Here is an 18944-nt window from a genome sequence, read left to right on the forward strand (position 1 = left end):
TCCCTAGCCCTCCACCTAGGTCTTCTCTGAAGAGGTAAATGAGATTGCAGCCAGCATTCCCTGGCCCAATGGGCCTCACTCCCTAGGACAGAGGGACAGATTGAGACAAGTAGTCCAGAGCAGCTGTTGAGGAAGGGGTGGAGAAGCTTCCTAGAAGGTTGTCCAGATAGATGAGGATTAGAAGTCAGAAAGACATTACAGATAGAGGGCCCAGCAAGTGCCCCAATCCAGGCCCGAGGACGCACAGAAACTGACAGCTGGGTGGCTGGTGCCCAACCAGAGGTCCTAAGGGCCAAGTGCCTTGGCCTCCCTCCAGCATGGGAACAGAATGTGACAAGCAGTGAGGGAGGGGTTCCCACTGCCCACCCACCCAGAGCCAACCACAAGGGTTGCTGCCCTGCATTGGGCCTAGCATGTCCACTCAACAGGTTCAGCCTATGTGCCTTCCCTTACCCCACAGGATGCTGAAAGGAAAGCTGGCCAGGCAGCACCCAGAGGCCTTCAGCCGTAAGTGTCACCCAGGGTTCCTGCGCCCCATGTCTTGACCTCTGCATCCCTTGGATGCCAGCACCCTCAGCCCAGGGCTGGCTTCCAGAAGGTCACCTCAGGGACTGGTGGGCCCAGAGACCTGGGATAGGGGTGGGGGTGCGGGTGCTGGCCTGGCCTTCTTGGCAACCTGCAGCACGGGTGCTGGGACCAAAGTCCCTTGCCTGTGGGGAGGTGCACAGTGGAACATGGATAAGAATGATGACAATCCTTGTCCCAGTGAGCACCACATAGCCCTACAAGCCAGGCTGTTACCCATGAGTTGGGGGGCTGTGTCCCCGTTTTACAGACACCCATGAGTTGGGGGCTGTGTCCCTGTTTTACACAGGGGGAAACTGAGGCCCTGAGGGACAGTGACTTGTCAGAGGAAGTGCAGCATCCCCCCAAGCTGAGCCTTGGTTACCCCATGTGCTGAATGGGCCAGTAGCTCCCCACATAAGGGCTGCTGATAACCACAGGTACAGAGGCAATGCTGTCATCATCAGCCCCAGTTTATCAAGCAAGGAGCTGAGGCAAGGCCAAGTCAGAATCCTGACCCAGGTGACACAGTTGAAGGCAGAGCCAGGCTCAGGCTCTCTGCCAAGGCCCATGTTGGCCTGACCCAGAGAACCTGGGTCCTTGTCTCACCTTAAAGGGAGGCCTCTTACCTGCCTGGGCCTCAGTTCCCTCTTCCATAAAATGGGACAAGTTATGCCCTATGCAGGGTGGGGCTGTAAGGGATCACAGGCCCAGTTAATCCCTCATTACAGTGACTGACCAATTCCTGGGCCTCCTTACCCAGATGTCCCAGAGGCATCCCTCCTGGAGGATGAGGATGAAGACCCCATCCCACCCAGCACCACGACCACCATCGCCACCTCGGAACAGAGCACAGGCTCCTGTGACACCAGCCCCGACACTGTCTCTCCCTCCCTCAGCCCTGGCTTTGAGGACCTGTCCCATGTCCAGCCCGACTCCCCTGCCATCAACGGCCGTAGACAGACAGACGATGAGGAGATGCTGGGCGAGTAGCCCTGCTCCCAGGCGCTCTAAAGGGTCTCAGGGCAGTGGCAGCACTCCTCATGTGTCTGATGTGGCAGAAGGTAATCCTGCCTCAAGATGGTCAGCTTTGCCACCTTATTCTTGGGCTCCCTGGGGGATAAAGGGTGTGGAATTCCTGGGGGTCTCATTCCTACTCCTTCCTCACTGATTGCCTCTCCTGTAGACCCTGTGCCAGGCCAGGGATGAGCACCAGCTGGAATTGTTGGGCTGGGTGCAAGGAAGCCTTTCCAGAGGCAGGCCTGAAGTCTGCACTGAACAACACTTAAAGGTTCCCAGAGACCAAAGCCAGACGACTCCTGTCCCAGCATCCCTCAGGACCCCCTTGAGGTAGAACAAGATCATGTCTGAGTTCCCCACAGCCCACTCCCTGCCCCTTCCTCCAATGAAAGTATTAAATACTTTCTCTAATTGATATCTCAAGGTTTCTGAAAAAGCTATAGAAAGCTCAAGACAGGCTGCCCATTTGCTCAGCCTTGAGCCGTAAGGCTCACGTTTCTCTGAACAGAGGTGTGGACCCTGAGGGCCCTTTAGGCCTATCATGGGGCCTCCGTGGAGCAAGCTGAATCACCTTGGAAATCAGAGTTTAACGGAATATTTTTGTACCCGATGTTTACAGTTGCTGTTGGGAAGTTATCAATAAAAAGACTCTGTTACTATAAAGGGTGTACCTAGGAGTGGCTTCCTTCCATCCTTGGGTACATCAGCTCAGAAGGGGGACAAGCAGTGTATGTGGGACAGGATGGGGTGCTGACAGCCAGGCACCACTGGGTCAGAAAGAGATGTGGCTGCCCTTGGTGCGAATCTCCGGTGGTGGCAGCCATAATAACCCAAGTTCTTTTTACCATTGCTCACAACACTGTTCCCTTAGCTCCTCCAGATGTCACAGGGTAGGCTCTGCAGGGAGCTGAGCTGGGTCTCATTCTCCATTAGACACACAGTCCCTTCTTTGAACCACTTAAGAAATTACATTATTGAAGGCATCTTCCAAGACCCGAGAGTGTCTGCTTTTGCCTGGTCCACAGAGGCGCGGGGAAGAGTTTAATAAAGAGGTACGCTGCCAAATCCACAAGTAACTTCATCCTCACCTCTTTCCCGTACCTGGCACTTCTTAGCCATTCACGAGTCTCCTGGTTCCTACATCCAATACAGCCCCTGGGTCTCTGTTTACTTGAGTTAATGCACCAGCCCCACAAGCTTCTTGCTCTTCGAAGCACCGCCCTGAAATCCTTCCGCGCACAGCGAATGGAGAGCTGACTGCAAATAACTGACTCCAGGAGTTAGGTTCCTGGGTGGCCCTCAGGGGTCCCGCCCCTGCACGTCCTCCTACCTTCCCTGCCACACAAGCCTGCGTCCTGGGCCTACAGACCCTCTGCTTAATGCCTTCGCTTTAGCACAAAAGAATCTACTCAAGTACCCGAGCACCAGCAACGTGCTATCTTCAGCCGACCTGAGACGGCAGGTAGAAAGGCCTGGGGAGGTGTAGCTGTCTCCTCATGTGACCCGGGGGCGAACCCACACCCAGAAGCAAGAGGTCGCAAGACGCTCGCTCGCAGGCACCACCCCTTCGTTCGGCAGCACTGAACATAGCAGCGGGGCGGGGCCAAGGGCGGGGCACAGCGCGCGGCGCGTATTGTGACGCAAGCGCGCGGCGTGCTCGGTGCGCAGGCGCTTTCTGCGGCGATTTGGCGGTTTCCGGTTCCGCCGCTCTCTTTCTCTTCAACGAGGCGGCCGAGCAGGTCGGGGCCGGCGTTCGTGCGGGTTCGCGCTGGGCCGGGATCGGGCAGGAAGCTGCGAGGGCCACGGGGGCTCGAGCAGCGCAGGGGGCTGCCCCGAATCCATCCGTGCGGGCCAGGTTCCGCGAGTCGGCTGAATAGGGAGCATTGGGCCGGTGTTCCGAGTCCCGGCTGAACCCCGGGAGGTGAACCGGCTTTTAGGAGAGTGGCTTGCCCGCGCCACCTGCCTGAGCTATCCGACGAGGCCTTGGGTCAGGGATGGGTCCTCTTGGGGAGATCCAAGTTAATGGGGAGGAGTATTAAGCATGTAAATTGTCTCCGTGCCAGATAGTGTCAGTTCCTTTAAAATTATTACCCCCGATCACAGGCTGAGTCATTACCTATTTTTTCTACATCTGTAAGGAGAGGCTGGTGGTGTCCACCTTGTAGGCTTTTTTTATTTTTTTCCGATGAAAAAACCTGTGTAAACAAATATCTGGCACTTAGTTGGCAGGTAGTTATGGGTTGGTACAAAGACAAGAGGTATGATCTGAGAAGTTTAGGGGTAACTGAGAAGGAAACCAGAGTGAGTTTGAGCTTGGAGTTGGAAAAGAAAGGGTTTAGGGGGTGGCTCCCAAGATGGGATTCCAGTCCAAGCTGCAGGAAGGGCATTTTGTGGAGCAGATACAGCTATGGGCTCGTGGAAGAGAGGGAGGAAGGAAGGAAGGATGGATGGATGGATGGATGGGATCTCCAGATCACACATGGGGAAAATGTATCTGGCAAGATGGTGCCTTAGCCTTGTATTTCTCATTCCATCTGTAGCTTGGAGGGGTGGAAAGAGACAGGCACTGGGGCAGACCTGTAGTTGAGGTCAATGCAATGTTTGGACCCGCATTACTCACTGCTTTGTCCTACTCCCCTCCAGTCTCCCCAGCAAACGCAGAGATGCAGATCTTTGTGAAGACCCTGACAGGCAAGACCATCACACTTGAGGTCGAGCCCAGTGACACCATTGAAAACGTCAAAGCTAAAATCCAAGACAAGGAGGGTGAGTTGGGCTGGGTCTGGGTGTTGGCCTTGGACAGACCTCAGTTTTGACAGTGCTTCTGCGTAATCTCAGGCAGCTTGTCATCTCTGCCTCAGTTTCCCTTTTGATAGATTAGGAATAATGATCGAGCAGGCCTATAGAGTGAGGGAGAACTACCAGTAATGTTTGCCAGAGCCTCAGTAACAGCTGCTTTCTCTCTAGGCATCCCACCTGACCAGCAGCGTCTGATTTTTGCGGGCAAACAGCTGGAGGATGGCCGCACTCTCTCAGACTATAATATCCAGAAAGGTATTGGGGATGTGGTGGCTGGACAGGTCTCCATGAAGCCTAGGATCCAGATGGGGCACTTGACAGCCTTGTTGGCACCAGGAAAGGGTTTGGGAGGATGGTTCTTAAAGTGAGGATCAGAGCGGGTAGGCGAGTTCTGCTTTACAAGATACTGTTTTCATCGTTGGAAAGTGTCCTGTGATCTCAACGTGTTTCCAAATGGCAATCATTTCCCATGTTCTTGTTCACCTTTTTTTTTTTTTTAGACATGTTTAAAAATGTGATAACTGTAAAGGAAATCACTCCTTGAAGCAATAAGCTTTATCTTCCCTAACAAAACTGAAAGGTTACCCTCTTACCACTTAGAAATCACCTTTGCCTGTCAGGAAACCCACCTGGACATCACTTTCGCGTGTAATATCCTCCAACTCTCCAAGGGCTGGTGTCAGAATCACCCAAGGGATTCTGACATGTCCCTTTCATACTTGAGAAGCCATGGTCTACAGAGCATTGGAGTGCCAGCCCTGCACCTGTTGACTGAGTGCTGGGTCCAGGCTGAGTTGCTGTCTCTCTCCAACCCTCGTTGCCTATAGAGTCCACCCTGCACTTGGTGCTTCGTCTGCGGGGCGGCATCATTGAGCCCTCCCTCCGCCAGCTTGCCCAGAAGTACAACTGCGACAAGATGATCTGCCGCAAGTATGCACACTTGGGGTTGGGCAGACTGGCCCTGGCAGGAGGGGGTCTGGTGCCCTCACCAGTTCCTCCTTTTCCCACACAGGTGTTATGCCCGCCTGCATCCCCGTGCTGTCAACTGCCGGAAGAAGAAGTGTGGCCACACCAACAACCTACGTCCCAAGAAGAAGGTCAAATAAGGTCTCTCCGCCGCCTCAGCCCGCAGGGCGGCCACCTGCCTAAACCCCTTGGCCCGGGGGCCTCAATAAAGTTTCCCTTTGATTGACTGGAGCAGTAATTGGTGTCCATGTGGCTTGTCTTTGCAATGGGGACTTGACCAAGTTGTAGACATCTCCCTTTGGGACTTGGCTGTTACTTGACTGCCAAGCCCTTGGCAGTCCTGTCCTTTTGGGTTCCAGCTATCTATAAAACAGGCTATACTCCTGGCTCTTCTTGTCTGGAGGTTTGTCATAACAGCACAATCAGGTTTAGTCCCTTGTGAGCCCACTCATCTGGGTTTTATCTATAACAAGGTGAGACTGTGGATCAGCTGGGCCCTGGGTATGTTCATGTGTGGGTGGATGGGGAGGAAGGGGTACCCCACCTAGTATAAAACACCTGTTCTCAATTTTGGACCTTAGACGCACATGGGCCCTACCTGAGACCAGTCATCTCAGGCCTATTGACTCTGATGCTTCTGCAAATCAGGTGAGGGTTGTGCACTGTACTGGCCCTGACATGGTCAAACTTTTAGGGTGCTTGGAGTAGGTAACCCAGGCCTGGAAAACGCCTAAGAGTAGCTGAGATCTGCAGTGCCAGCTAAAGGCTAGAGTCTCGATCACTTCCACAGCTCACTTCCATTTCATCCGTGTCAAACTGACCTCTTCCTCATTAGGCCAGGCCACCACTATCTGGTCTTCCCCATGTCCACCCCTGGAGAAGGAAGCTTCTTAGTTCAAACTAGGTAGTGCATCTCCCGCAGAAAGCTCAGAGACTGCCTCTGCGCTTAGTATGAGGCCCTGTTGGCCACACCTCTTCCCCCAGGCTTCCCTCTGAGGTCATTTCTGAAGTAACAGCCTGCAAGTCATCTAAAGTCAGCTGGGTTCCAGAGACGAGCTCTCTAATGTCGAAGGGCGTTGAAATCCTGCTCTTGTCACAGGTTGTGAGGATGAAAGGAAGTTGGTGTTGACAAGCGAATAGAAACAAACCTACAAACCGAAGGGACAGCCTTGCTGTACACAGCCATATATTCAAGAATAAACAGGAGAAAGCAGGCGCTGGGCGGGAGCAAGCAAAAGGGTGGGGTGGGGATGGGTGCCTGGCCTGAGAAGCCCCCAATTCGCTCTCCATTCTTCCCAGGATATTCCGGTCTTCAGGTTTCCGGGTTGGCGGGCCACAGGCTGGGATCTGGAGACCTCCATGCCTGAAGGGGGCGCCTACCGCAGCGGAGCAACCTACTCCCTGGCAGGGCCAGGGCTGCGTAGTCATGATCACCAACGAGTCCGCGGCAGAGTCCGTGGTCCCCACTGTGCCCAAACCTGCGGCAGCCTCAGAAACCCCGGAGCTCGAGGAGCCGGCGTGGCCCTGGGTGAGCCCGAGTGGGAAAAGGCGCAGGGCGGGTGGTGCAGGCTCGGGGGCGCCGGCTTCATGCCCCAGCCGTACCCCCTTCCGTAGAAAGATGCCCCGATCCGGGCGCTGGTGCAGCGCATCCTCCAGTTGCAGGCTGAGCGCGCACAGGCCTTCCGCTGGCTAGAGGAGTAAGTGTGGGCGCAGGGGCCGCAGGGTTCAACCCCCGCCGGATCCAGAGGTGGGCGTGCCCGGGGCAGAGCGGGTCCTCGCGTAGGGGCATTGTCAGGGGCGGGGTTTGTGGGCCAACCCGCTAAGCGTCCCCACTTCCCGAAATGCCACTCCGCCGGGTGTCTCTCTCTTCCCCAAGCGGAGTGGGCCTCTATTGGGTTCACTTGCAGAAATCAGTGTCTTCCACACTCGGGTCCAGGGACACTTCCTGGGGGGCTTTCAGGTGGCCGATGCGGGTACAGAGCCTGGGGACGTAGACTCAGGACTCCCACCTGCCGCAGAGGCCACCGCCAGTACCTGCGCAGCGGCCCGCCCTACGACTTCCCGCGCTACCGGAGCAAAGTGCACGAGGTGACCCAGGCCTTCGCCGCCGTTTCGCGGGAGGTGCTGGCGGTGGAGGCCGAGCTGGCCGGGCCCCGAGCGCAGCCGCTGCTCGCGGGCCATGTGCGCAGCCTGCAGCAGCTGGAACAGACACGCCTGGCCACGGTGAGGCCCCGCCCCCGGCCGCTGCCCCCTACTCCAAGCCCAGTCTCTCTCGCGTTAGCCTTGGCCCACTTTGAGCCTCTTGGGCGAGGGGTCACTTTCCGGACCCCCACAACCCCGCCCCCAGAGTCCCAGACCCCACCTTTTCCTGCCCACTTCAATCTTCCATTAAGGCTTCATTTGGAATTCTCCGGTCTCCTGGTCCCCACCTCTCCATCCGGTGTCATTACAGGCTTTTAGTCCCAGGACACGTCCACCCATCCCAGTCCTATCCCGTAGCTTAATGCTTTCCAAAATGCCCCGCCTCCACGATCCTCCTGCCTCTTGGCTTTCCTAATGCCTTAGGTCCGGTCCTCAATCCCTTGCATGTGGAGGAGAATGTAGGTTTTCAAGCCACGTCCCCTCCTTGTAACCCCAGACCCCAACCTATGGTCGGGGCCTACTCCTCCACTAGTGTTCCAAAGCTCTGCCTACTCTGCCCCTTCGGCCAATCCTGGCCAAAATACACTTTTACCAGGCCAAGTCCACGTGAAGCCACTCCCACTTCCGAGATCCCGGTTCAGCCTACTTCCACGCTGGAATTAACTCCTTGACCCGCCCCAAGACTATGATGCCCCAGCTACTCCACCCAACACCAATCCCTGACTACTATTCCCCTGCCCACATGCAGCCATGCCCATGCCACACTCTATACTGTAGAGCCTGCCTACTCTTCTCCCGTTGGTCCCTCTAAACTGAATCTCAGGTTCCTCCTGTGCAAAGTACAGCCCTCTCAACTCCCCTTGCAACTCTTGGCCATGGCCCAACCTCTGCACTACCTCCCTCATGTGTGGGAGGGCAGGAGGTGGCCTCTGACCACTGTGACATCCTCCCCATACTAGGTGGCCCTGCTGCAACTGATGAGGGTGCCAGAACTAACAGGGCAGGAGGACACCCTCCAGATGCACCAGCTGAAAATGAAGTAAGTGTCACCTCCCAGTGGGCTAGCCATGCTAGATTTGCACATGTACCAGGTGTGCCCTAGGGCTGGCACCATCAGACCCTCTGGACCTACACACAACCCTAAGAGTAGGTACACTGGAGTCCACACCTGATGGCTCCCAGACACACAGCATATATTTCCCCAGTGTATACATTCTCCATTTTCACACCAGACTCACTGTGCATCTCAGATACACACACCAATCTTGTTCACATGGCTGGACTCAGAGCTTGGACACGGTCACCCAGGCCCACCCCCCGGCACACACCTCCACATTCCTGCCCTCACCCACCCAAGCACGCACACATGCACACCCCCTTGACATCTGCCAGTCATACCTCCTGATGGCATACACCTACCCAAGATGGCCATTTCTCTTTGCCCACTGTGACTTAAGGGACTATCCCTGCTCCCAAGCACCCAAGTGGTCCTCCCAGCTGCTAGTGCTGCCTGGAGGCTTGGCAGCAGGCAGGAGGGCCCAGGGTTTGTCATAGCCCCCTCAGAGCTGCCTAGTGGAGGCTAATTCGCCCCATCTGGGTTTTATTTATAGTTCCTATCCTCTTTTAGGGTAATTAAAACCATGGAGGCCATCAGTGAGGTTCTCCAGGACCTCAGGTTTGATGCAGAATCTGTCGAGTGATCATGGCTCCTCAGAGACGCACTGAAGGGAGATGGAAAATGGGGCAGGTGGCACCCAGATCAACTCTGATTGCCAGCTGGCCAGGGTTGCACCCCGCTGGGCTGTTGACCCTCCCTGAGGTTGCCACATCTCCCACAATAAAGAAGCATTTGTCTGCAGCTGCTCCACTGTCTGTGTCCTACGGTACTGGTGGGGTTGCGTCTGGGGACAGGGCCCCATAGGGGCAGAGATGGAGGGTGGAACCCCCTCTCCCAACTGAAGAAACTAGTGTTTTGAATCACACTCTCCAAGGAGTTTAACACCAGCTATTTCAGATCCTGGAGAATAAGAATCTGAAATTCTGAGGGCGAGGATTTCAATTGCAAAGGATCATTAGAAGTCCTCATGCCTCCCCTACAGTCCCCACCCCACTGCAGGCCACTGCAGCTCCAAACTCACCTACACAATCAGAGCACCTAAATAGTTCATTTATTTAAAAAGATTGGAGGGGTCCTGGGTGAGGGGAGTAATGACCTCTCTTCACTCCCAGTCCTGGCAGGGGTTCTGGGCAGCTTGGTTGACCTTCACACACACACTCCAACTGGGGTGTACCCAAAGATGGCCTCACATGGAGGCCAGAGATGTGATTCTAAGAGCTCAGAGCATCTGCTCCAGCTCCTGCAGAGGGTGCTCGGGCACCCTGTGGTGAGGAAACAGGTGGCCCCAGTCTGGGTGCAGCCCCGGGTCTCCATGCAGCAGGGAGGTCGGTCTCAGCCCTTAGAGCTTATCTGGCAGGACCTGCAAGCAGAGGGGAAGCCAGGCTAAGCACTGAGCCTGGGAGGGGCCAGCACCACAGAGCAACTGAGGCCCCCATTCAGGTTGTGGTCTTGCCACTTTCAGCTGGGTGACCTAGGGCAGGGTACTGCCTCTCCCTGGGTCTTGGCTCCCCACCTGAGAAATAAGAATATCCATCCCAGGGGTTGTCTTTCAGGTAAAGCCCTTGGTACAGGGCCAGTATGCAGTAGGTGCTCAAACACGCTAACTTCGGCGAATATATTCATTCATTCCTGAGGATGACATTCCACTTTGGATATTTTCAGAGGATCGGGTGTTCTTACTAGGCTAAAAGGGCCAAGCACACAGTAGCTGCTAAGTAGATGCTGATAAATAAAACTGAAGGCTGAGGGTGGGGGGCCCATGTCTCCCTTCCTGTCACCCACCCACCTTAGCCCCCCTTACCTCTCGCCGCGCCGCGTCTGCCCGAGGGCAGGATCCCCTCATCCTGTGCTTGGAAGGAAGGAGGTGGTGTCTGGAGGTTGCGCACCTACCTCCCCACCCACCCCACCCCTCAGCCCTCAGCCCTCCTTACCCTCACCCCTCGCCCGCGGGTGCCTCCTTCCTACCTGGTTGCGGGTCTTATGCGACTTTTGCATCCAGGCTCGCCATTGGTCGTAGAGGCGGAAGCTGAGGTTCGAGCAGTACGCGTGCTTCTTAAGCCAGCCCAGGAACTGCTTAAGCTCGCGCCGCACGGGCCCCGAGCTCGGCTCTCCGCCCCGCGGCTCGCACGCCCCGCCGCCCGGGCCCGGGCGTTCTGACGGGGGTGGAGCAGCAGCGTCAAGGCGCGCTCGCCAGAGGGCGCGCGCGGGCAATGGAGGGAGGGTCCTCGCGCAGTGGACTGCATTCCCTCGGTCACCTACCCCTCCCTATTTCCCTGGACCGGGTCCTCCCCACCACCCAGCCCAGCAACTCAGCTGCGACCCTGAGTGGGCTGGGTCAGGGGAAGCAAGGGTCTCTCTCTCCGCATGTCTTCCAGGAACCCAATTCCTGTTGCCTGAGTCAGGTGTAAGTGGAAGGGGGTGAGGGAGAAAGTGAGAGGGATGAGACAGAGACAGAGCGGGAAGTCAGAGAAAGAAAGAAGCAGAGGCAGAGACTGAGAGATGCAGGAAGGGCCAAAGACATGAGGAATAGCCAAGGAAACTCAGAGGCAGAAGGGGTGGAGAAAGGGCTGGGGAGGAGGGGACAGATAGCCTGGGAAGTAGGGACACAAGAAAGGCAGAGAGACAAGACAGACGGGAAGACAGTGACAGAATCAAAAGGAGACAGGCCCTGGGATCATGAGCCAATGAAACGGCGAGCGAAGGGGGGTAGGGCCAGGTGGGAGGCCCGCCTGTCGGTCCAGCTGCTGGATGCAGCCAGCCCCAAACAGGCGGCGGATAAGGACATCGGCCTCACGTCATAAATAATGCCGGGGACCCGCTGACAGGCCCTGGCACGGCCCCGGCCCCTGCCGCCCCTGCTGGCCTCCACCGGCCTCCCCAGCCTCCTCCGCAGACGCAGCCTCCTGCTGGCTCCCGTGCAAAAATCGCAGGTGCTGGGCACAAGCAGGGGCCAAGGCTCAGGCCCCTCCCGGTCATGCTAGGTTCCGCCTACCCCTGAACCTGGAGAGGCCCACAATGGGGGATAGGGAGCTAGCTGGAGCCAGGCTCTGCCCCTCCCTGGCCCTGGAAACCTCTAAAACTTTGGTTTCCCCGTCGTCCCACGAGACCGTGTGCCTGGACTTCCCGCAAACTGAGTGAAGATCCCCGTGTGACCTTTGGGGCTGGCTGAACCTCCTGGGGCCTCAATGCCCTCCCCTGAGAAAAAGGGGCCTCCCTTGGGGTGAAACCATGGGGGTGGGGGCAGGGGAAGAGACCTTTAGATGGCGCTCACCATCAGGGAATTTTCCATGGGTTATCTCATCTCACCTGCACAATAGCCTGAGACAGGAGCCATTATTATCCCTGCTTTCCAGATGGGGAAGCTGAGGCCGGACATTTCAAGTAATAGATTTCACATAATTCCACAAAGGAAGAGAATGGAGGTTCGTGGTTTCAGAGGAACCCCAGATGGCAAAGGGAGTCAGACCCAGGTCCCCGATTATATCCGACCCCCTACCTGGATCAGAAGGGGAAACTGAGGCCCGTCAGAGGGAGAATTGGCAGCCCATCAGCCTTGGAAGCAGGGTCTCAAACTTACTTGCCCTTAGGGGCTAGGAAGTGGGTATAGGTGGATGAAACTCACCAGCTGGGGGTGGGGCAACTGGAGAGAGAGGATCCCACATGAAAGGGCAGCCTTTGCTGATGGGGGCTGTAGAGCAACGCTAGCTATTTTCTGTTACATTTCCTAGACAATTTTTCTAGGGAATCTAGGATATTTGTGTTAAAACTTCCTGTTTTAAATGTCTGCAAGTAGATCAAAGGTGGTTTTGGTTTTTGTTTTTTGGTTTTTTTGGTCAAATGACAAGCCAAAGGAAATTGATCCAGGGGCCACATTCGACCCACGGAGGGCCACCAGTTTGAGACCTCTGCTCTCTTGGAGGAAACAAAACAGAAGCCCAGGCTGGTTTGGGGCTGGTCCCCGGCCCACCCAGCCCTGTTGGGGTGCTCACCACTGCGGGGGGTGGAGGCAGCTGTTGGGTGGCTCCACTCGCTCCAGATCCCTGCCTTTTTGGAGCCGTAGATCCCAAAGGGGTTGCAGCGCACTTGCACGAAGTAGACAGTGCCCGGCTTCAGGCCCGCCAGGCGGCATGAAGTCTGGTTGCTCACGTCGTCCACCACCTGGGCCGCAAGGGCAGGGTCAGAGGCTAGGGTGAGGCGGGGCCAGGGGTAGGGCCGGGGGCGGGGCCGGGGCGGACACCTTCCAATCCACGCTGTCTTCCACGCGGTAGCGGATCTGGTACTTGGCTTGGAAAAGGAAGTCCTTGAGAGCCGGCGGGGAAACCCAGCGCACGCTCAGCTGGTCCTCCAGGCCCCCAACGCGGCTCACATGCACGTCGGGCGGGGGATCAGTGGTCACTGCGGGGGCAGGGGGGGACTTAGTCATGGGCTTCTAGTTCCTGGCTGCCCCCTCTCTGTGTTCAAATCCCAGAGTACGTGGCTTAGGTGGCACCTGCTTCCGTTCCTCCCCCTACCCCCCACCCCCGCCCTCTGGAGGACTGGTGGATTACATTAGACAATATTCGGGAAACACTCAGCGCCTAGAAGCACTCAATTAATGTTAGCTGTTATCACCATTATTATCTGTGACAGGAGAAATGTAATCCTATCTTTAGGGAACTCTGTAAAAGCAGACACTGCCTGGCCTATGATATTATTATTATTATTATACCCAAGAGGCCTGGGGCGGTCACCATCTACCTCCCAAGTCCTGGATATGACAACCTGGGTTCAGAAAAAAAGGACAACTGAAGCTGAGAACATGCCCACTACAACTTCGGTCCTTAAGGAAGCCATGCGGAAATCAGGCTGGGGTCAGGATGGCTACAAGCCTGGAGGGATTTGAGAATTCTTCTGGGAGCCTGGTGGGAAGCAGGGATAGCTGGCTCTCCCCCTGAGGCCTTGGTGAGAGGCCGGAAAGGGTTAAGGCACAGGCCTGCTCCAGGCTGAGCAACACCCTAATTAGATTAGGCCCAATTCTGCTGCAGATCATCCATTTCCTGCCTCCTGCCTCTGCGCCACCCCCCCAGCTCCAGGCTGCAGCTTCCTGGGGCGCCTCTGACCTGGGCGCCCCTTCCCAGCCCCCCCGGGGGGGGCCTCCTGCACACCTGGGCTGCTGAGGGGAGGAGGACAGGCCAGGTGTTCTCTAAAGAGTAGGGGTATCCTGGCTGCTTCAGGGGGCTGAGGACAAATGGGTACTCCCAACCCTGACCAGCCGGGTTAGGACCAAAGATGCAGCTGTGGCTGGGTTTGGGGGGGGGCAGGATCATCTTTGAGGGGGGCGCCTCACCCACATCCAGGATGTCCAGTGTGAGCACATCTGAGCGGGCTGAGCCCAGCCGGTTGGTGGCTTCTACCCAGATCTCGTAGGGCGTAAAGAGGGCCAGGTCCTTGGGAATGTGGCAGGAGTAGGGTCCCACTGTGTGGTACTCCTCACATGTGTTGTCTTGCCCATACCACCTGCAGGGGCAGGAGGGGGATGAGGACACATGAGGGCCCCTTCAAGGCCTCAGACATCACCAGGGCAGCCCCAAAGTACAGATGGGACACCAGGCTCAGGGCGGATGGGCTTGGCAAAGGCCACACAGCCAGTCTGGGACATATGTCACTGAGGGCCACAACCAACCTCAGCTTGTACTTCAAGGAGTAGTTGGTATGGAGGAAGGTCTCCCCATGGGCCCCCGGTGTCCAGCGGCATGTCAGGTCTTTCATGTTCTTGGACCAGCAACTGATGTTGAAGGGTTTCTCTGGGGGCACTGGGGAGGGGGTGCAGGGGCTGAGGGTCTAGGCCAGCCATGGACAGGCGGAGTTGCTGCTGGCCGCCAGCCAGCCCCCACCTTGGAGTGGAAGGGGGGTGGACAAGGGTGCATATTGGCATGACCCCCTGGATAAGCTATCTTGGAGATGGTTGGGGGGGGGGTAGGGATGTCCTCCAGGCTCTCATTCCCTCCCCAGAGGCTCATACCTCTCAACCTGCGCCAGTGTGGGTGCCCACTGTCCAGCCCTAGGCTGGATTCATGCCCCTGGATTCAGGCCCACGATTCATGCCCCTCTCCAGAAGGAGATGCTCCCAAGAGCTACCCCTGAGCATCCTGGGGGCCACTTACGGCCAACATAGAGGCAGGAGCCGGCCAGGATGCTGCCGTCACGTGCGTGGCACACGAGGTTGTCCCCTGACTGCTGCCTGGATCCGTTGAGGTTGGCCAGGGCGAGGGCCAGGGTGGAGGCATTGAGCACGCGGGAGAGCTCGGGGGGCAGGCGACGCCCATTGAGGGTCCAGTAGAGGCCCTCAGCGGTGGGGCCAGGTGGGTCCCCATGCACTGAGCACGTGGCCTGCAGGGAGGAGCCGATGAGGAGCGTGGGATCCTGGGGGCTGATCACAGCAGTGTCTGGGGTCAGAGAGGAGTACGTGTCAGGCCTGAAATAGAGCTTTCCTGAGCCCCCACCATGCTAGGACCTCCAAGACTCATGGCAGTCCGGCAAAGGAGCTCTTTACTATTGTCCCCATTTTACAGATAAGGGAACTGAGGCTCAGTTAGTTCCTTCCAATCCACTTCATCACTGACCTGCTCAAGCCTCTGAGTGGTTACAAACATAAGGTAGAAATGCCCACTCAAACCCAAGTCACCCTTGCTTTGACAAACTCTATACTCTGCTTTTTCTTTTTCATTTTATTTTATTTTTGGCAATTAGAAATAAGATTGTGTTTTTGCTCTCATATCACCAGGGTCTCGCACACAGTATGTGTCTCTGTGGGGTGGGGGTGGGGTCCCTATGAGAATCCTGTTCATTTTGTGGATGAAAAAGGCTGTGAGAGGTCACGTTCCCTGCCTAAAATCAATGACTGAAGAACACTCTATTTAAAACTAGATTTGTCAGGCTCCAAAGCCCTGCTCTGTGTTAGAATGGAAAGTGGCTGCGGCAAGCTCTAGGCCCCCAAACCCATCCAAAGGGACTTGATATTATCACCTGTCCCTTGACTCAGTTTTCCTAATCTGGAAAATGGGAACAAAAAAGTTCACAGTTCCCAGGGCCATTATGATGATCAGCTTCTGGGAAGTGACTTCCTAAACTGAGTTGCGTGAGTTGGGTACTGGGAACTGGGGCTTTGGGGATGCCATGGTCTATGACTCCCCTCCTTCTGGTCATTAGGGCAGCCCAGGGCTCCCCCTTTTGGAGTTCAGAACCTAAAAGGATCTTGTTTTACCCACAGGGTAATCAAGGCCCAGAAAACGTGTTCAAGCCCCTGACACTCCTCTCTGAGTCTCAGTCTCCCCATCTGGCAAGTGAGCATCATGGTATCAACTGCACACGTTTGAGAAGAATGAAAATATTGTGGTAAGGACAACCCTGTGGGACCTTTAAGTCAGGCTGACCTCTAGCTCACTGTGGAATCTTGGTCCAGTCACTACTTTGAGTCTCTGGGAAGGAGCCTGTCCCTCCAAGAGCAGTTTTGGGACTCATTTGTTCAATCTTTCATTCATCGAGCACCTACAGTGTGCCAGGAGCTCTGGGCACCATGGTGACCAAGATACCCAAGATTCCTACCCTGGTGGGCCTTGAATCCAAGGGAGCAGCAGGAAAAAAGAACAAATAAATATCTAAGAGAATAAATAGGGAGAAAGTAAAGCACAAATCAGTAGTATTGGCTCAATGACCCAGGAGGCCTGCTGGGAGGTGGCATTTGAGCTGAGATATGAATAGAAGAAGTAGCCATGAAAATATGTAAGAGAGACTATCCAGGCAGTGGGAGCATCAAGTGCAAAAGTCCTGGGGCAGGAACAGTATGAAATGAGGTCTGAGAGGTCAGCAGGGGCCGGACTGGCAGGGAGGAGTTACATTTTGCAACAGGGGAGGGGTTTACATTTTAATAGGATCCCCAGGCAGCTGTAAGAAGGGACTGCAGTGGGGCAGAAGGGTGGGGCAGCCCAGCTTCCCTGAGATGGCAGCCAAGGACAGGGTGATCCTGGCCCTCTGGGAGGTCCCCTGAATGCCAGCAAATGCCTTGTGCTGCCCTTCACTGCCCCAGATAGGAGAGGTAGGGTGAATACGGTTCCAGGGGCCAGCCCTGATGATTTTCCGGGGCAAACTTGGCTTGAGAGCCATGTCTTGCTGGAGCCTGGGATCACAGTTGTGTTTGAGGCTTGGCCCAGGGCTCTCCGGAGGTCTCAGCATCCGTGCGAAGGAGCTGGCTGAGCGGGCCAGAGCTGAAGAGGCGGGGGCGGCCGGGGGCGGGGGCCAGGGGGCCGTTCCGGAGGTCCCAGGCAGCCAGCCGCTCACTAATTCGGAATTCCTCCGGCATGAACACGGGCGTGCCAGCATCTCTGCCCTGGCCCACCCACCGCTTCCTGCCTGGGCTCCCCCCAGCAGGGTGGGAGGCACGGCCAGGCCTGCCCAGACCCCAGGCCCATTCCCAACCCTTGGGGGATGGGTCATATCCCTCCTGCCCCCCACCCATCATCACGGCCTAGTCAGGAAGGGGGTCTCTGGGGGGTCCTGCCCTTCTACCACACCCTCCTGGCCTAGGCTGGCGTTGCTGGCTTGCCAGCAGTTGCAGCTGCCCTCTTAGGGCTGGGCGGGGGCCGGGGCGAGAGGGCAAGGCCAGGCGGGCCTGGACAGGCCAACCCCCCTCCCCAACAAGCTCCAGCAAGAAAGGTCAGAGGGAGGCCTTCTCCTCCTGGGATGTGGGTGCCAATCCCAACTGGAGCATGTGGGCAACTGGCTTCCACTCCCTCTCCTGTTCTCAGTTTCTTCTTCTATAAAATGGGAGGAAAATATATTCTACCTGCTGGGGAGATTAATGAGACCAGATCATGAGGTCCAGAGTGCCTAAAAACTTAGATTACAGCCCCTCCCAGCTCTAGGGTCCCAACTGGCTCCTCACTCCCTCCAGGCCTCCCCAAACAATGGGCCAAGGCACTCAGGACTGGGATATACATTCCAGCCAGGAGAAGCAGCTGGGAACAGCCTACTGAGGTTGGGGGGCCCTTGGCCTGATTTTGTGGGCCTCCTAGAAGGCTACCTAAAGCAGATCCCTGGGCTAGTCTCTTGGACAGCCCCCTACTCTCACTCCCTGCCTCCCTGCCTTTCCTGCAGAGCTGGGGCCTTTAAAAGTTTTTTCCTCCCCCCTTTCCAATCTGGAGCCACTGCCATTATTAAAAAGGAACACCATGTGTTTTAAAAGGGAAAAGTGTGAGATTCTCTGCAAGCAACGCAGGAGGGTGGCCTCCATCCCGGGGTCCCCACAGGGGTCCTCATCTCCCATTCCACTAGTACCTGCAGACACTTTACAACCCACCCGCCTGCTGGTCAGGTGCTAGGACACACCGTAAGTAGAAACATATTGCCGAGGTGTGAGAATCTTTTATTTAATTTCTTACCCCTTAAAGGAAAAAAACACACACACAACAACCACCCCCCACCACCACCACCTTCCCTGCTGCTCTACAGGCTGGGAAACAAAGCCTGTTGTGGATGATGGCACTCACAGGCACTGCCCACTGCCTCGCAGAGTCTTCGGGGGCCCCGGGTGTGGGGGTGGGGAGCCTGGGGCAGTTCCTCACCTGCCCAGGCACCCTGGGCATGCTGGATTTTCAGCAAGTGCCCCTAGCAAGTGCCAGGACCCTGCCCTTTCTAGAGGAGCACCACAGGGAATCTGCAGATAGTCCTTTGCAGTGTGGGGTGGCCTGGGCAGCAGTGTGTGCCCCCCAGGCAACTTATGTACCCTGACGTGGTGTGTGGGTGTGGGGTGACCGTGAGTGTCCAGGGTAAGCAGTGCCTGCGTGAGGAATGAGTGTGTGACCACGAAAGTGTGTATGCCAGGGATGGAATGTGTGTGCGCCCCGATGGTGTGCGAATGTGCATCTGGGATGCAGTGTGCAAGCGTCTGAGGGCGAGGGTGACGGGCCACAAGCCAGTGAGTCTTTGTGTGTCTCTGGGTGTGTCCCAGAGCGGGTCTAGATAGAGACGGTGTCCTGGCGGGTGTGTCGATAGGATGGGGGGAAAAGAGTGCCTGGATACCAGGAGCTCTCAACGGAGTGGGGGTCTTGGCTTGACGGGCTGTGGGTTCCCGCCCTCCCCCCGCAGGCTGCGCCCGCGATGCCCGGACTCGCTGGCTCCCGCTTCCTCTCCCTCTCACCCACTGGCTCACAAAGATTTCTCTCGCTGGAGGCTCCCAGCCCGGCCCAGCCCGGCCAGGAACGGTTCGGAGCGCCCCCGGTGGTAGAGACTCCGTGGACCCCCGAGCGCAGGGTCTCGCTGGGGGAGGGCGGCGGCGCCGGCCCGCAGAGAGGCGCGTCCG

At 56.6% G+C, this 18944-nt stretch overlaps 5 protein-coding genes across 15 annotated transcripts in view; 4 read left to right on the forward strand and 1 right to left on the reverse strand.

Moving 5' to 3' along the window:
• Window positions 1-2247, forward strand: part of KXD1 (KxDL motif containing 1) — a 6664-nt gene extending 4417 nt beyond the window's left edge. For 4 of the 7 annotated variants that reach the window (XM_015587241.2, XM_025044025.1, XM_015587234.2 and 1 more), the window contains 2 exons: window positions 461-507; window positions 1296-2247. In XM_015587241.2, coding sequence (XP_015442727.1) covers window positions 461-507; window positions 1296-1735 — 487 coding nt within the window. In that variant the 3' untranslated portion in view covers window positions 1736-2247. The remainder of the gene's footprint in view (window positions 1-460; window positions 508-1295) is intronic. The other 3 variants (XR_003045116.1, XM_015587247.2, XM_025044029.1) reach the window with 3 other exon arrangements.
• A 959-nt stretch (window positions 2248-3206) lies between these two features.
• Window positions 3207-5587, forward strand: UBA52 (ubiquitin A-52 residue ribosomal protein fusion product 1). 4 transcript variants are annotated; one of them, XM_006904316.3, is made up of 5 exons: window positions 3207-3323; window positions 4228-4350; window positions 4552-4638; window positions 5211-5313; window positions 5396-5587. In XM_006904316.3, exons 2-5 carry the CDS (start codon window positions 4248-4250, stop codon window positions 5487-5489), a joined length of 387 nt encoding a protein of 128 aa, XP_006904378.1. In that variant the 5' UTR covers window positions 3207-3323; window positions 4228-4247; the 3' UTR covers window positions 5490-5587. The 4 variants fall into 4 exon arrangements, with proteins under 4 accessions (XP_006904378.1, XP_006904377.1, XP_006904380.1 ...); XM_006904315.3 differs by having other exon boundaries at window positions 3246-3345; XM_006904318.3 differs by lacking the exon at window positions 3207-3323 and adding an exon at window positions 3367-3505.
• A 1023-nt stretch (window positions 5588-6610) lies between these two features.
• On the forward strand, window positions 6611-9349 carry REX1BD (required for excision 1-B domain containing). 2 transcript variants are annotated; one of them, XM_025044030.1, is made up of 5 exons: window positions 6611-6877; window positions 6964-7046; window positions 7257-7572; window positions 8451-8530; window positions 9119-9349. In XM_025044030.1, the coding sequence occupies exons 1-5, from the start codon at window positions 6776-6778 to the stop codon at window positions 9189-9191; spliced, it is 654 nt and encodes a 217-aa protein (XP_024899798.1). In that variant the 5' UTR covers window positions 6611-6775; the 3' UTR covers window positions 9192-9349. The 2 variants fall into 2 exon arrangements, with proteins under 2 accessions (XP_024899798.1, XP_006904382.1); XM_006904320.3 differs by having other exon boundaries at window positions 6687-6877; window positions 7368-7572.
• A 293-nt stretch (window positions 9350-9642) lies between these two features.
• On the reverse strand, window positions 9643-16946 carry CRLF1 (cytokine receptor like factor 1). Its single transcript, XM_025044347.1, has 10 exons — window positions 16774-16946; window positions 15614-15639; window positions 14752-15033; window positions 14271-14400; window positions 13935-14104; window positions 12846-13003; window positions 12598-12766; window positions 10574-10761; window positions 10410-10457; window positions 9643-9968 (listed from the first exon to the last, which is right to left on the reverse strand). The coding sequence occupies exons 1-10, from the start codon at window positions 16944-16946 to the stop codon at window positions 9948-9950; spliced, it is 1365 nt and encodes a 454-aa protein (XP_024900115.1). The 3' UTR covers window positions 9643-9947.
• Window positions 16947-17085: 139 nt separating this feature from the next.
• The window catches only part of TMEM59L (transmembrane protein 59 like), a 14123-nt gene continuing 12264 nt past the window's right edge, over window positions 17086-18944 (forward strand). The window contains exon 1 of the mRNA XM_015586165.2: window positions 17086-18865. Within this exon, the coding sequence (XP_015441651.1) occupies window positions 18743-18865 (123 nt within the window). The 5' untranslated portion in view covers window positions 17086-18742. The remainder of the gene's footprint in view (window positions 18866-18944) is intronic.

Source organism: Pteropus alecto, unplaced genomic scaffold (assembly GCF_000325575.1).
Source record: "Pteropus alecto unplaced genomic scaffold, ASM32557v1 scaffold160, whole genome shotgun sequence".
In the NCBI taxonomy this organism is placed as follows: domain Eukaryota; kingdom Metazoa; phylum Chordata; class Mammalia; order Chiroptera; family Pteropodidae; genus Pteropus; species Pteropus alecto.